This window comes from Chaetomium globosum, genomic scaffold (genome assembly GCF_000143365.1).
Source record: "Chaetomium globosum CBS 148.51 scaffold_7 genomic scaffold, whole genome shotgun sequence".
In the NCBI taxonomy this organism is placed as follows: domain Eukaryota; kingdom Fungi; phylum Ascomycota; class Sordariomycetes; order Sordariales; family Chaetomiaceae; genus Chaetomium; species Chaetomium globosum.
The window spans coordinates 321,342-337,895 of NT_165982.1; the positions used below are offsets into that span (position 1 = coordinate 321,342).

At 55.8% G+C, this 16,554-nt stretch overlaps 4 protein-coding genes across 4 annotated transcripts; 2 read left to right on the forward strand and 2 right to left on the reverse strand.

Annotated features, from left to right (window-relative positions):
- Positions 1-1,727: 1,727 nt before the first annotated feature.
- On the reverse strand, positions 1,728-5,009 carry CHGG_09681 (uncharacterized protein; the record flags this gene model as incomplete). Its single annotated transcript, XM_001227607.1, has 4 exons — positions 1,728-2,054; positions 2,186-2,850; positions 2,901-4,377; positions 4,437-5,009. 4 exons carry the CDS (start codon positions 5,007-5,009, stop codon positions 1,728-1,730), a joined length of 3,042 nt encoding a protein of 1,013 aa, XP_001227608.1.
- A 1,306-nt stretch (positions 5,010-6,315) lies between these two features.
- CHGG_09682 (uncharacterized protein) lies at positions 6,316-7,352 on the forward strand (the record flags this gene model as incomplete). Its single annotated transcript, XM_001227608.1, has 3 exons — positions 6,316-6,424; positions 6,552-6,900; positions 6,980-7,352. The coding sequence occupies 3 exons, from the start codon at positions 6,316-6,318 to the stop codon at positions 7,350-7,352; spliced, it is 831 nt and encodes a 276-aa protein (XP_001227609.1).
- A 273-nt stretch (positions 7,353-7,625) lies between these two features.
- CHGG_09683 (uncharacterized protein) lies at positions 7,626-11,058 on the reverse strand (the record flags this gene model as incomplete). The annotated part of the gene is made up of 3 exons (XM_001227609.1): positions 7,626-8,945; positions 9,059-10,762; positions 10,822-11,058. 3 exons carry the CDS (start codon positions 11,056-11,058, stop codon positions 7,626-7,628), a joined length of 3,261 nt encoding a protein of 1,086 aa, XP_001227610.1.
- A 640-nt stretch (positions 11,059-11,698) lies between these two features.
- CHGG_09684 (uncharacterized protein) lies at positions 11,699-16,094 on the forward strand (the record flags this gene model as incomplete). Its single annotated transcript, XM_001227610.1, has 3 exons — positions 11,699-11,817; positions 11,877-15,499; positions 15,646-16,094. The coding sequence occupies 3 exons, from the start codon at positions 11,699-11,701 to the stop codon at positions 16,092-16,094; spliced, it is 4,191 nt and encodes a 1,396-aa protein (XP_001227611.1).
- Positions 16,095-16,554: the final 460 nt, after the last annotated feature.

Here is a 16,554-nt window from a genome sequence, read left to right on the forward strand (position 1 = left end):
GAGGAAGAATGTGTGTGCGTCATACGGTAGAAGTAGGTCCAAGAACCCGCCTTTGAGTTAAGGCGTTTTTTCAATGGAAATGAAGTTCGAAGGATGTGGACAGGGAAAGGGTTTGGAGGAACAACCCTCCACTGTGTGATGTCGGGGGTATGGTACCAGTCAAGCCGGCCCTGTTTAGGCTCAACTTTATGGTTTGGGATTTGGTTGGAGCTCTGGGGAAGGTGTATGTGTTCGCTCGTTTTAATGATGTGGAGGTGTGGAGGAGTGAGAGGGCAAAGGATCGGGGAATATACCGATAACTGCTGCGAGAAGGGGTCAAATGCGGGCTGGTTTGCGATATCTCGCCGTAGATGGCAAGGGAGAGGGGCAAAGTGTAACGCGGGTGAGGTGATGGGATCTGACGACTTACCTTTTGATTGCGATGTGGTTGAGGTACTTGTTGATAAGTGATGAAGGTAACGAACCAAGTACCTAACTGGGCTCAAAATACCCGAAGGTAGGTTGATACCAGCGAAGGGGATGGAGAGTGTAAGGAGTGGGAGGAAGAAAAGAGGAGGAGATCGGGTAGCCTGCCAAAGAATTTATACCCCAGGTGACCGGGAGTATTTACAGCCAGGCTAGGGCTACCTAGATAAATCTTGCAGGGCGGCGTTAATAGAAATGGGATGGAGGAAGTGGTAGGGGGAGGGAAATCTCGGGGAATCTTGCTTCCACTAGGCTGGAGATTCATGAAGGGAGGAGGTGTCTAACCCCAGAGCCACGGGCAACATATTTATTCCGGGTCGAACACAAGCATCGATTCATGGGACAAGTAAAGAAAGTAGCGCAAGTACCTATTCACAGCCTTTCTGTTCTCGTCAAGCACGGCAAATACTAGTGGCTTCCATTTCCGAAAACGGTTTGCTTTGCTTTGCGTCTCTACCTATGTCGGTGGGCGGACACCAACCATGGCAACAATTGCCTACCTTCACTAGTTAGGGAATGATATCAAACGCTGCTTCCCGCTGGTGAGGACGGTTGCAAACCAGGTTCGAGGAGAGTCAGTGATGACCTCGCAGGGGATCAGTTAGGCATATAACACACTCACTCAGTGACTTCCCTTTTTCTATCAAGCACAAACCATCAAAGTATTAGAGATAAGGAAATATGACTGAGTCGGAACAGACAACCCCCGAAGCGATCGTTTTCGGGCGTAAGAAGACATGTATGTGAGAGAAGTCAATCTTCCTCATTCCATTCGCTGTTTTATAGGTAACTAACTATGCTAAGACAAGTCGACCACAGCCGTTTCATGCCCATTAACACGCCTCGAATGCTCAACCGGCAGAATAAGCAGTGACCGCCCAAAGACTATCTTTCCCAACGCCAGGTGCACGAAACCAACCATGATGAAGCCAGCCAGAGAATTACCAACCTCCTTTTACATATATAAAGAACTCTCTGCTACCCTCATCAAGCCATCGAGAAGCAGCAAAGATGATAAATATTACAAGCTAAGCGATCCCAAGCTAGTCGAAAAATAGAACGCCTAGAACACCTTCCTGGTGTGGTGTGTTCAGCTGGGCCCGAGGAAAACCTAGAACCGGAAACAACTCGCAGATTATACGCGCCGTGCCCGTGACAAGTGGGAAAATTCGGTCTCCGAGCGACCTTCCTGTGTCGGGTTCCATAGAGAAACCAGCTCACGAGCAGGTATCATCGGCGAGAGGATGTGTGGCATGTTGAAATCAAGACGAGAGCCGCCTAGTAAGGGGGCGGCGGATATCGGGAATAACCTCCCTGGGGCGGTGGTTGCGCTTGGGCATACAAGTGCGGCGGCGGAGGACCACCATAGCCTTGTTGCACAGTGGGAAGCGGCGGATAAGGCGGCCAGGCGCCGGCGGCACCACCATCGTACTGCATTGGCGGCGGTTGGGCGTATCCCGTTTGAGGCGGGGGCGGGCCTTGGGCGTAGACCGCCGGAGGGGGCTCGTATGAATCGCTGGAACCCGGCCGCATAGAACTTTGTCTGTACGGGGCAGCGGAAGCAGGCGGCATGCGGCCGCAGGCTCCGTCTACTCCGACATATGGGCTCAACAGTCTGTCAATAGCGACAGGGGAGTCGCGGTTTTTGGTAGCCCCCGAACTGGCTGGGATGGTCCGAAGGTTGGCGGGAGTTCTTCCACGCCGAGTAATCGGGCACTACAGTCTCGCGCAGTAGGTTGGTCACCTTGGTCGGGTCGAAACGCTGGAAATCATAAAAATCCGCCCGGGGGATCTGGCCCATGAGGAATGTGATATCCCGAGCAATGGGAGCCGGGGTAGTGGTGTACGAGGTCACGCCCTGACCCTGCATCCGGCGCTGCTGATCCAAGCGGCGGCCGGCGGCACCCTTAAGTGGCGAAGCACCGCGCTGGAACTCGCCAAAATCATTGCGCTGGATCTTGCGCGGTGGCTCATCAAAGTCATCAGCGGGCAATGGCCGTTTGGGGGAGTTTGTTGCAGGCAAGAACTGAGGCGCGGGACTAGCACGGGTTGCAAATGGTGGTGGCCGAGGTGAATTTTGGAGGGAGGTACCCTGCTCGATCGACGGCATCAAGAGTTTAGGTCTGAGCTGTGTGACAGGCGATACAATGATCCGAGCAGTGATGGGGTCGAATTTATCGGTCGAATACCGCGCAGTAAAGTGAGCAAGCTTTGGGTCCTCAGGGAAGAGCTCGGCCATCCGCTTCTCCAGCTTGGCAATCTGGGCAAGCTCACCAAACTGTGACTCGTACTTGTGGAAGTATGAATAGAGAGGCTTGGCTTTGTGCACAAGCTCAGGCTTCTGTGTCAGACGGTTGACGACCGTCTCGAAGAGGACACGGGCATCTGTAAAAGTCAGTTAGCATTCGGGGAAATGAGGGAGGTCAAATGCTTACTAGTGAAGTCATCACGAGAATGGAGGTACTTGATGTTCTCAAGCGTAAAACCCTCATCCTCGGGGAACAGTTTAGCACCACGGTCAAAGATCTTGCCTCCTGCCGGGTCCTTGTAGATCGTCCACTCTAGCTGCGCGACAGCCGCATAGACGTCGCTCGTGAGGCGCCCACGATGGCGCGCATCCTGAAACGCCTGCCGCATACCGCCGAGCTCTGTGTTCGGCTTGCCTTTGCCCTGAATACGGCGCATCGCGCGGATCAACGCAATCCAAACGAATGAGATGGTTCGTGACAGCAACTGGGTCTGTGCCGCGAACCCCTGCCTGATGGCCCGGAGTTGGTCGTTGGTCCTGCTGTCTCTTGCACCCTTGTCTGAGGATTCAACATCATCCTCATCGTCGTCGTCGTAACCTGCCTTGTTGCTGGAACTTTCACCCGAAGCCTTGGCAGCCTCTTCGATACGGGCAATTTCGGCAGTCTCACGATCCTTGAGGTTCTTGACGATGCCGTAAAGCGTGTCCAAGACGCTGTTATAGGGAGAGCGCACGGCTTTTCCGCGGGCGATCTTCGCGTCGTCGTTCTCCTCGATGGGGTAAGTAGATTCGATATAATCACCATGCTTCAAGGCAAGCAAGACGCTCTCGGGGTTTGCCTCGATACCTTTGGTGAGGAAGTCGAGGCCGGTTGAGGTGCCATCCTTGGATGTGATGTTGTTGTCGAAGCACCACTGGGCAGCATCAACCCACATCTCGGGCCAGAACCGGAGGGCCATGAGGGCCTGGTGGTAAACAAAAAGAATGCGCTTTTGGTAGAGACCAGGCTGGTCTTTGTCGTCTTTGAGATCCAAAGGGTCCGACTTTTCCCAAGCGATCCACTTCTTCCAGATCTCAACTTGCTCCATGTACTCCTGGTCGCCGTCAAAACCGGGAGCGGGCGGGAGACGGGGGAGCGTCGTTCTCTGAAGACCTCTGGTGATGTTATCGAGGGCCGTGTTCGCACTCTTAGCTGACATGTACGAAGGTGACTTCTCAGCCAAATACTTCCGGCCAGTCAACTTGTTGAGACCCATCTCGAATTGGTCGTATTCCTTCCACAGGGTGTTGACGTTGCCAATCGGCACACAGATGGCTCGCTGATACGCCTTGCGCAACTGATCCATCTTCTGCTGATCTTGCCATTGACTCCCGCCGACTGTGCCAGGCCCGAACTTGATGAACTGAATGTACTCGGCCCAGATCCTGCCCGCATCCTTGTCCAGGCCGATGTTGTCGATAACGAATTCATAGGCGCGTGAGACAGTCTGGCGGGCATTGCCACTGCTGTCGTTGAGGTCATTCCTCCGACGGATGTAGTCCAGGTATTTGGTCCATAGGTTCACATTCAGCGTTGTCATCAGGGATTTGTTGAAGATGAGTTCGGCCTCGGGGAAATTATTCATGTCAAGCTCCATTGAAAGATACTCGGCCCATACGTCGGCCTGGAAAAAGAAAAGTCAGCTCGGCGTCGCATACTATATCTTGTGTTTCTCGAACTTACAGCCTGGGGAAAGACAGTCAGAAAGCGATCGTAGATCCGTCTTGACTGCTCGATGTCATTCTTGGACCGATATTCGGCGATCAGCGCCAGCCACGCATCCATGGCGCCACGAGAATCTTCGCTGACCCGGCTCTCTAGCTGAGTGATCCTGTCAACAGCGACTGGGCTAACCGTAACTGGAGTTGTAACAGCGTCGCCATTTTCCGGCTGGCCAGCAGGAACATCGGCGTTCACCTGGGGAGTAGGGTCTGCAATGGAAGGGGCGGTTGAAGCTTGTTTGGCAGTGATGTGATTCTGTTGGAGAGGGGCATGTGGGACAGAAGACTGCAATGCAGCAGCTGGAGCATAACCACCCGATGCAAGAACCGGCGCCTCATGTGCCTCTTCATCATCTTCAGAATCAGAGTCTCCCACTAGGAAGCCTCCTGCCGTCCGCGGCTTCTGCTTGGCGGCGCGCTGGGGCGAAGGCCTGATGGGGACCTGATCCGCAGCCGCTGGAAGCGTTGTACCAGGAGCTGGTGCGGCTGTGACCGATGCTGGATCGTAGTCACCCACATCATTCGGTGGCACCATCAGGAGATTGGGACGTCACCGGGAGCATGTTTGGGCTGAATCAACGGAATAACTCTGCTTCATCTTGAATCCGTGCTTATGCTGCGGAATATTCTCTTGAATGGCTGCTTCCATCTGGTCACCTCATAGGCCCCCATTTCTCATCCCACGCACCGGTTCTGATGAGCCGGGGCGTAATCCAGCCATTGTGTGAAAAGACTGTGTCTTGAGAGGTAGATTGGCTCGGTCGCGAGAGGCGGGGCGTCGTGCAGATGCCTCAAGACAGGAGAGCCACACCTGATTAAAGGAACCGTCTGCGATGGTATGATTGTTGTCGGTATCGGGGTATCGGGGATTGAGGGTCAATCGTCGCGAAGGGGAGGGAGGTCGAGCGCCGAGATCCTATCGTGAAGCTGGTAATCAATCAATGCTGGAAGATTGATGCGGTGAGTGAGAGTCGGATATAAGAGTCGAGTCGTAGGTATAGGTGGTGCAATGCAAGGAATGCTCGCTGGAATTGGTGTCTCGTGATTCCGGAACACTGTTCTAGTCAAAGCCTGAAGGGGAATGCGATTGCGGCATGCTGCGGTGGAATAAAGATCCGTGCACACAACAAAGAAACCTAGGAGCAATCGTGATAATTGCAATGGTGTGTTGAATAGATTGTGGGAATATTATCCACTATTGCACGGTCGGTGCCTATTCAAAGGCCGGCGATGCTAATTATTGTGGTTCGCTGGTGCAATTCTCAGCGGATTCGAGGTTCGAAGAAAAACGAGATCGAGCCAGCCAGCCAGCTCTAGGTGGACCTGAACAAGCAAGTGATGTGGCTCAGGTGAGGCGGCGTACAAAGGATTATGATTGTGTCCAGCCCACATCTTTCCACAGTAACTCAGGAGCGGCCCAAATTCTCGATGTGGGTCTCCACAGAAGTCGGGCGCCCAGCAACGCGTTCTGGGCTGCGTTCAATTTACGCGACCCGACCCCCCTGCACCTGCCAGACCGTGACAGACCTGAACTTCCACAAGCATGAAAAGGCCCCAAAAAGTCGTCCACTTTGCTCAGCAACCCCTCAAAAGCCGCCAGGCCCATTTTTGAGCGGGAAGGGGCAAAACAAAACACGCCTTTCCCTTAGTTAGGCATTAGCGCTTTCTCCAAACACCGCCTTTCTTTACTGTTGGTACCACCGTCTTTTCGCTCCCTCAACTGCTTGAGCTCCCGAATAGCCTTTGCAACTGCAACTTTTTTTTTTGCAACAACCAATCTTCAATAAAATTCTTGATCTATTGACTGTCATTCGATAAAACATCATCACCCCACCACCAAGATGTCTGTCGTCTCCCTCCTCGGGGTCAATGTGATCAACAACCCCGCCAAGTTTACCGACAAGTATGAGTTCGAGATCACTTTCGAGTGTCTAGAGCCGCTCCAAAAAGGTTCGTTCTCACCGCTTCCCTCACCCACCCATCATCCCTCCCTAGCTAGGCACCTAGCATCGTATCACGAAACAATAAAAACGTCTCCAGGAACAATACTAACCTGGTTCCCCCACACCGCCCACAGACCTCGAGTGGAAGCTCACGTATGTCGGCTCGGCGCAGTCGGACAACTACGACCAGGAGTTGGACTCGCTGCTGGTCGGGCCGATCCCCGTGGGCATCAACAAGTTCGTGTTCGAGGCGGACCCGCCCGACACCAAGCGCATCCCCATCGACGAGCTGCTCGGCGTCACGGTGATCCTGCTCACCTGCGCCTACGACGGGCGCGAGTTCGTACGCGTCGGCTATTATGTCAACAACGAGTACGAGAGCGACGAGCTCCGTGACGAGCCGCCCGCTAAGCCCGACGTCGAGAAGATTCGCCGTAATGTTCTTGCCAACAAGCCTCGCGTGACTAGGTTCGCCATCAAGTGGTACGTTGTTGTTGTTGCCTGTTTTTGGTACCTTGTTGGGTTGATTTAGACACTAACGATACCGCACAGTGATTCGGAGGCTTCTGCCCGCGCCGAATTCCCATCCGAGCAGCCCGAGGCTGACCTCGTCGCTGACGAGGACGAGTACGGCGCCGAAGAGCTTGCCGAAGAGGAGGAGACCGAGGCAGTCGAGGGCACACGGGGAGGAATCCGCCGATAAGGACGCGCAGATGGAGGGTGTTGAGGGCCCCGACGGCGAGGGCGAGAACGTGGCGGAGGACGACGAGCTCTCTGACGATGGCAGCGTTGATATTGAGGGTGAGAGTGAGGATGAGCTGCTGGAAGAGTATGAGGTTGTCGACCAGGAGGGCGGCGAGGCCGCTGAGGGCGACGAGATGGAGGTCGACAAGCCCGAGCCCACGGTCCACAAGCAGGAGGCCATGGTCCACTAGCTGTGCCTTTCGATGAACCACTAGACACTGGGGCGCGACATCTATGCCGCCCCCAAAGCTTAGGAGTATTGACTGGATGGAATAATTGTCTTAAACGAGATACGAGGTTAGGAAGAAACATGATCATATCCTAGACATTCTGGTGAATGTCACCAGGAATGGAATTCACCCATGACCCATTGCATTGAGATGTGCCAGCAAGATAATGATTGTGACAGTATTCAGGAGTGATCATTGTAATCTTCCTACACGCTTGCTTCAAACAACAACCTCTTATGCGCCTTTCACTTCAACCCGTTCAACCAAATCCGCTCCTATCCTCGCAATCTCCGACAAAATCGCGTCCCTATTGACATCCACCAGCTCTGCCTCTTCATCCTCATCCTCATCCCCTTTCGCCCGCTTCTTCCCACCAGCAGGTTTGTACGAAGTCGGTAGATTCACCCTGAAAGTCCGCCTCTGCATCTGAGGGTTCCAGATCGCCCCGATGGTGTTGTCCTCCACCGCGCCACGGAAGAAAACCAGCGGCCCGCCATACGCCGCGCTCAGATGCTGCAGGAACAGCTCGGCGGGGTGCTGCGCCAGGGGCAGCGGGTCCTGGCCGGTCCGCTCGTCGAGGTTCTTGAACTTGGGTCGGCCGGCGTCCTCCTCGTCCTCCTGCTCGGGGTCGATCGTGGCGTACGTCTTCAGCGTGCCCTTCAGCGCCTTACTGTTCAGGTGGATGAGCACGTCGTACTCCTTGAGTGATGGTACGAACAAGCGCCGGCAGTCGAGCTCCACGCCCTGCTCCCTAATGAGCCGGGACGCGCTCTTTGCGAGGGACGTCATCCGTGCCGCGACCACCTTGGAGGGCTTCGCCTGGCCGTCGACCGTGGTCCAGGCGACTCCGCTGGGCTCCTGGGACGTGGCGACGAGGAGGACGGTGTGGTTCATGTTGGGGTCGATCTTACGCCAGGCTTCGAGACGGGTCGCGATCGAGGTCCGTTCTGAGGATGTCATCTCGGCGCTCGTGTCGAGGATGAGGGGTTCCGAGCGCCAGTCCCAGTGGGAGAGGAACAATAACGTGCGCATGAAGCCGCTGCTAGCGCTGGTGGGGGCGTCCCAGGGGTATGGCGTAAGGAACACATGGAGGGCTGCGAGCTCGATGAATTCCTCGGTGAAGTGATATGATAACTTGTGAGCGTTGAACCAGTGCTTTACGAGACGAATGGTCGGGGACAAGGCTGGGAAGCGTGTGGCGCAGGTGGAAATGTATTGGTTGTGTAACGGCAGGTTGGTGTACAACCGCCTAAATGTCGCGAGGAGGGTCGTGGCCCGTTGCCGAAGATACTGCTCCGCCGTCTTGTCCTTGACTTGACGTTCCAGCAGCGCCTCCTCCAAATCGCTATGTATCCGTAGACGGAACGACGGGCCGGATTCGTAGATAATGTCCAGGAAGGCGAGATTCTCGATTTCGTATTTGGAGTCTTCAAGCCCGACGTGTGTCTTAATCTCCCCGGGCTTGCTGTTTTCCAGGAGACTGCCGATCATCAGAAGGAAAGCAATCTTGGTCCGTTGGATAGCGGCAAGGCTTTCCGGCCACTTGCCGGACGCCTCGAATGAAATGACGCACTCCAATGGCCGGGGCCCCGATTTCGACGATCCGAAAGTCGGTGGCCTGACCGATGTCTGGCGGAGCTCTGGACATATGGGAGCTATCTGCTGACACGGAGGGGTAGGTCCTCCAGGTCCCGAATATCGCGCTCGAAGGCACCGAACGCCTTCTTGGCCACGTTGAACAAGGCAGAGTCGGCGGGTTTTAGGGAGAGTAGGTCGGGTAACCCATCACCATAAACGGCGATCTCATTGTGAAGCTGCCCAATGCGCAGGTGACGGCCGAGGACGTATCGCAGGATTTCCTCACACAGGTCAAAAGGAGTCGTTGAGGCCCAAATCAGTGTCTCTCGGATAGTGTCGCGTTCGAAGCGTCTGAGCTCAGACTTTTCACCCCAGAACTTGCGGAACTCTTCGCACTCTTCCTTTTCTTCAGCGCTTGGTCCGGCAGACGGGCCACGGTCGACCGTCCGTGCCATGTTGACGGGGTCAAAAAGAATGCCGACCTCCAGCGGCGATTTGCTTCGAGGCTTGGGCTCCGCCGCCAAAGGCCATGGTTGGTGAGCTGAAGTCCGAAGGTGGATCAGGCGAGCTCTTTCTCCCATTTCCTTGTCTACTAGTGCCCTTTTCAAGGTCCGGTAGACTTTGCTGCCGGCCTCCCATGCTGGTCCCCGGGAATCTGCGCTTGTTTCCTTTAGTGCCCCATCGATATTCAGCCGCGCAATCAGGTCGAAGCTGTGCAATGAGACGTCTGTCTTGAGGATGAAGGTAGGGTTGAACTGATCAGCGGTGCTATCGGAGAGTAAGCTCCGGGTCCATTTAGCGTGTCGATGAAGCAGCGCGCCCGACCAAGGCCCCATCTTGAAAGCAAGATTAAGTTGTCTTGCGGAATCGTAAAGGATGGGGGTGGTTTCGGAATGTGATTCCAGATCTGGGCTTCCCTGACCGAACACGCAAGGCTTCTCCGCAAAATTAGTCACCGAGAGGAACTGGACCACGGCCTTGAAAAGCTGGGTGCTACTGAGGGACGAAGGCAGAGCAGCATGGCCTTTGCTCTCGCCCCCCTGGAGGAGGAGAGCTAGAAGCACCGCCCACTCAAAATGGCCAAAGCCGCCTTGCGAAATATCCCCTCCAAAGCCTCTTTGCTGCAACCAGATGCGGCCCAGGATGCAGGTGTTTTTGAAGGCCGCGCATCTCTTCTCGGCCTGCCGTAAGACCTTGAGGTACGGCAAGTAGCAGCTCTCTGCAACGACTGTCGAGTTATAAAATGATGTGGGCTTGAGAGATGGTTTCGAGTCATCATCGCGGTTCTTGCGAACCAGATTGGCGCCCAAATGGAGCTTTATCTTCGGAAAGAACCCGTCAGGTGCGCATGGAAGAATCCGTATCCTAAAGTCCAGGGTACCCTTACTTCCCGGGTTTGCTGATTCTTCTGTTTTGGGAGCATTCGGCTGGATCGCGAGGACGGGGCAGAGGGGGTTGCCGTTGAGGTGCTCGTAGGACAGCTGGGCCTCGCTTTCGAATTCCTTCCGTAGAGCGGCGGCAACAACGGCTAGATAATATGCCCTCTTGTAAAAATAGCGTAGGTCAAGATAGTCCTTCTCCTGTAGGATCTCCTCGGGGAGGACAATGACCATGTCAACGGCGTAGTCTTTTTGTGACTTGACCATAGTCTTAGAGACATAGCTGCCAACAACGTTGAACTGGGCGGGTTTTGAGAAGGCGACCTTGTAGTTGGAATTCTCTTGGGGACGCGGGTCGGGGAAGGGGACTTTGATCTTGTGCTTCTTCTCGAGCTTGGATGCGGCTTGGACGAGCTGGTGCAAGTTAGCAGGCGCAAGTCCCGTTAAGACGTCGTCCAATGTAAATCTCCTACCGGCAGTGCATCGTGGGCCTTTATACCCTCAATTACACCTTTAATGCGATGCAAAAGACTGTCGGCACCCTCGAGAGCAATCCCGTAGTCCAGGCGCACAGAGTCTAATAGCTCCTCGGCCTCGAGAATGAATGCCCTGGACCTGGAAACGCCTGTTGAAGCAGCTGATTCCAAGGCCAGCTCTGCGCCATCCTGCGTGTGGTCAAGCTTTCGCCGTTTTGTCGGGGCCGAATCCATTGTTGCGAAGGGGGATGATGCTGAACGATGCAAGGCGCATGAAGACTCGCAGCTTCTAGCAGAAGAACGCCGTCGCGACTTTTTCTGGGGATTTTTTGCGATAAGGCTCCATGCTTTGAGCGATAAGACATTGCCGGGGGCTGCCGGGGGCCTGCCGGAGGCTCGGAGACTTGACGTCCGGCGGGGTGGCGAGACCCCTGGAATCCTTGAACCATGCACATGAATTGATGCTCCACAGCTTGCACAGCAGAGTGTGAGGTTCGCTTTCACATCCAAAAGCCAACACTGTCATCATTCTTGGTGCTCAGTTATAAAACTGAGTAACTATCAAGTGTTAGAGATTGAGAATTCTCGTTTGGGGATTTTACTTTTTCTGTCTTTGTCTTAATTCTCTCCAATCGCATTCATCGCATCTGAAGTTTTGAAGCCAGGTCGAAAGTCGAATAACGAATACGGATGTACACAACCCCACCTTCAAGTTCAATTCAAGCTCACAAGCTCACGACTCCAAGCATCCACTCATTCACCACACACCGTCGATCTTTTATAAACCTGCGCCTCCTTATTCAACACTCCGCCATCTCAAATTCCGGCTGGATCTATGCCAAAGGGATACTAATCCCATCCGTAGACCAACGCCATGTCGGGCACCAAAGCCCTGCTTAAGGGCATTAACGAAGCAATTAAGCAGCGGAAATGGGACGAGGCCATCGAAGCGGCGGAGGAGGTCTTCCAGAAAGATCCCAAAAACTACCAGGCGTAGGTACACGCGGGCTGGGCTGGTAAATACTCAACCGGAAAGGCTGACATCCTTTCAGACACGTCTTTCTCGCCTTTGCCCTGGACAAGGTGAACAAGCTTGATGAGGCAGAGACTGCATACCTTGCTGCGACCAGGTTCAAACCCAATGACCCGCAGGCCTGGCAGGGTCTCATAAAACTATACGACCGGCAACGGGGCAAGAAGCTGAAGCAGTATCAGCGCGCCGCTCTTAAGCTGGCCGAGATCTTTCGAGATGCCAACGAAATGTACAAATGCCAGGATGTGGTTGATAAGTTCATCGACCAGGCACGGACGCAGGGCGAGCGAGCTCAGTATGTGGACGCGCTGGATCTAATCCTACCGGAGAGTCCCATCTACCCAGCCCTGGAGGGCCGTGTCCCACACCCGGCCAAGACGTATCACATCCAGGCCGAGATTGTCGAGATGGAGGAAAAGAAGCGAATCAATACTCTCATCGGCGAGCGGCGCACCCGGATTGGCGCCCGGGTTAGCGAAGTAACGCTTGAGGTGAAACGCGAGGTCTACGCCCAGAGTAGGCTGGGCTACGTCTACGGGCAGATAATAAATTGGGCCACCGATGACGAAATCCGTCGAGCGTACGAGGAAAAGCTTCTGCAGTACTGTTACGACCGGCTTGTTGCGTGGCCTCCAGGCGAGCAGAAGGAACGTGAGGCAGCTATCGTCCAGAAGCTCGCAAACGACATGGTCATCATCAACAACCCATACAAATTCGCGTGGGATATTGCCATCAATTGGCAAGACCACAAGAATATTGCGGATTGGGATGTCACCGTGCTCCGCCAATACTGCACCTTCTTTCCCGACAGCGACCTCAACAGGGTCATCATGGGCTTCCTCACAAGCGCCATCTCCCCATTCCCCAAGGAGCCCACACCGACACCCGAGGCTCCTACCGGCGCGGAAAGCGAAGAGGAGAGCGAGGACGACGAGGCAGGAGGCGCACCGACGACATACGTCCCGCTCACCGAGGAGGATCGCCTGTTGATGATTATGGAAGGCATCAGCAACGCCGACTCGCTGTTCGCACTTAGGTTAGCCGGTGAATACTATCAGTATCTTGAAGAGCATGAGAGCAACGTCGAGCTCATGCGCAAGGCCCTTGACCACCTCAAGGCGGAGCGCTCCAAGACCGGGTTGGTGTTCCGAAACACCGAGGACGCCTTTTCTCTGTATCTGGGGACAGCGCTGGTATTTTACCAATCGCCGCGCAATCATCAGGAAGCCAAGACTTTGTTTGATGGAGTTCTGGCCCATGATCCGTCATCTACGGGTGCCATGATTGGTGTGGGCTTGATTTACGAGGAAGAAGAAGAGTATGTCGAGGCAATCGACTTCCTGGAGCGTGCCCTACAGCGCGACCCCGAAAACCTTCGCGTCAGGACGGAGGCTGCCTGGGTCAAGGCGTTGAAAGGGGACTTTGACATCAGCCGAGCCGAGCTGGAAGTTTGCCTCCCGCTTCTTACGAAGAAGGGACATACAAACAAAGAGCTCCTCGCGCAGACCCAGTACCGCGTCGGTTACTGCATCTGGAATATCGATACGTCAAAGGCGGCGAGGAAGAGCCGGTCGGGCGCCTATGCTTATTTCCTCGACGCCCTTAAGAGCAACCTCAACTACGCACCTGCCTACACCAGCCTGGGAAAGTATTACGCGGATTATGCCAAAGATAAGAAGAGGGCCCGCAGGTGCTTTCAAAAGGCGGTCGAGCTCTCGGCGTCTGAGGTCGAATCGGCCGAGAGACTTGCTAGGTCTTTTGCAGATGACGGGGATTGGGACCGCGTCGAGCTTGTTGCACAGAGAGTGGTTGACTCGGGCAAGGTCAAGCCGCCGCCGGGCTCGAAGCGCAAGGGCATCAGCTGGCCCTTTGCCGCCCTGGGTGTGGCGGAACTCAACAAACAAGATTACCGCAAGGCCATCGTTTCATTTCAGGCAGCCCTCCGGATAGGACCGGATGACTACCACTCGTGGGTCGGGCTGGGCGAGAGTTACCACGGGTCTGGGCGCTACATCGCCGCCACAAAGGCCATCCTCAACGCGCAAAAGCTGGAAGAGGCTGCGGACGGGAATATTTCTGGGGAAACGTGGTTCTCCAAGCTCATCCTTGCTGATGTCAACCGCGAGCTAGGCGATTTTGATGAGGCTATTAACCTCTACCGCGAGGTAGTCGCCGGCCGCCCGGACGAAGCAGGTGCGGCCATCTCCCTGATGCAAGCCACCGTGGACAATGCCTTGGACAGCTTGGACAAGGGCTTCTTTGGCAAGTCTATTGACCTTGCCGTGGAGACGCTCAACTTCGCAGTGCAAGCTCCGGAAGAAATTAAGGGGACGTTTAACTTTTGGAAGGCTGTGGCCGATGCTTGCTCGCTCTTTTCGAGCGTCCAAGGTCGTTTGTCAGAGTTCCCGCTGGACACCGTCCAGCAACTGTTTGGTACCGAGGCTTTAGATGCCGCTGCGGTAAATGGAGCTGGAGCCGCCAGCAATGGAGTTGGAGCCGCCAGCAATGGAGTTGGAGCCGCCAGCAATGGAGTTGGAGCCGCCAGCAACGGCGTCAACTCGGACGAGGGCAAGATTGGGAGCGAGCTAGCAAAGGTTTTACATGCCACGATCCTCGCCCACAAGCGTGCTATCCAAGTTTCTGCCAACGACCTGCATGCCCAGTCAGTCACATATTACAACCTCGGCTGGGCGGAACACCGCGCGCACATGTGTTTGCCCCTGCGGCTGAGAAAGAAAGCTACCAAGTACTTGAAGGAATCGATCGCGTGCTTCAAGCGGGCCATCGAGCTCGAGGCAGGCAATTCGGAGTTCTGGAACGCTCTCGGAGTCGTGACCAGTGGCGTCAACCCCTCCGTTTCGCAGCACGCATTTGTCCGCAGCCTCCATCTGAACGAGCGCGGCGCGCATACCTGGACAAACCTGGGAACGCTAGCTCTGATCCAGGGTGATATTCAGTTTGCGAACGACGCCTTTACGAAAGCGCAGTCGTCCGATCCTGATTTTGCACACGCGTGGTTGGGACAAGGCTTGGTGGCTCTGCTGCTCGGCGATCAGAAGGAAGCGCGAGGCCTGTTCACGCACGCCATGGACATCGCCGAGAGCTCATCTGCAGCAAGCCGGCGGCACTTTTCCGTGTCCATGTTTGACTACATCATGGAGTCGCCCGCCGACCTGCCCGTCACGTCACTAATCCAACCCATCCTCGCGCTCAGCCAGCTGCAGGGCCTCAACCCACAGGAGCTCGCCTACGGCCACCTCTCAGCCCTCTTCCAGGAACGCAACCACGAGCACGACCGCGCAGTCTCAACGCTCGAGAAGATCTGCGCGGCCGTCGAGTCCGACTACGAAGTCACCGAGTCTCCAGAATCCCTCAAGCGCTTCGCCATCGCCAAAGCCGACCTCGCGCGCGCCCACCTCGCGACCGGCTCCCACGCCGAGGCCGCCGAAGCCGCCGAGCTCGCCGTCCAACTCAGCAGCGACGAAGCCGACAGCGAACTCACCCCCGAGGAGCGCCGGCGCGTGCGGCTGAGCGCGCACGTCACCATGGGCCTGGCGCGCTACTACCAAGGCGCCGTCGACGACGCCGTCGCCTGCTTCGACGCCGCCATCGCCGAGTCCGACGGCAACCCGGATGTCGCTTGTGTTTTGGCCCAGGTTCCTGTGGGCCCACGGGCAAGGACGCCGCCCCGCGAGCAGCGCACGACGAGGTCCCTCTTCGACGTCATCGACCGCGCGCCCCCACCACGTGCAGTCCGTTCTGCTGCTGGGCGTGATCGCCGCTTCTAGATGCGGATGAGGAGAGTCTGGAGGCGGTCGTCGCCGAGCTGCAGAGTCTGCGTGCCAGCGACGAGGGCGTCTCGCCCGCTGATCAGCGGCAGCTGGGTGAGGTGCTGCGCGCGATTGCGGCGTTTGGGCAGGGCGGCGATGGCGATGGCGACGACCCGGAGAAGGCCAAGGCCAACCAGGCCCGCGCCGATGTCATGTTCCACCCGCACCTGCCGCACGGGTGGTCGGAGCTGGGCGGGCTGGGCGCTGGTGAGGAGGGGCAGAGCGCGGCGGAGATGGCGCTGAGGGTTGCGCTGAAGGCTGTGCCGCCGAGGGGGGATCTCGCGGCGGGGGATCTGGCGAGGGCGTATGCTGGGACGGGGCGCGCTATGGATGCGCAGAAGGCGGTGATGGTTGCGCCGTGGGAGAAGGCCGGTTGGCTGGCGTTGGGGGAGGTTGTTAAGGGGTAGATGGTGTATCTTGTCGTGGTTGTGTGAGTGGATTTCATGGTTTTGGGGCAGGGTACCGAGATAGGGAGGGACAGCTCTGTGGTTCTGATGGCCAGCAGTATCAAAGCGCGATGCTTTCACCCAACGATATGAGACTGGAGGCAGTGTTATACACGGGATTTCTGAGATATGTAAATAGGGACCTCTGATGTCCGCGTCATGTATGTACAGGTGTATCAGTCGACAAGTGTGGCATCGCCAGCCCGACTTTGCAACGTGGCTTGCGGAGCTGCTATGTTGAACGATGGAGTAGTAATATCAACGAGCGCGCGAGGGTACATTCATGAATGCGTGAACCTAAACATGCACATACCCACAAGTCAAATATGCCCTTGCTCCTCGATGCTCAAGCCGAAGATCTCCACTTGGTTACCATGAATGTCTTGACACCGGGGAGCGGAGCCTCTGTAACAAAGGAGAA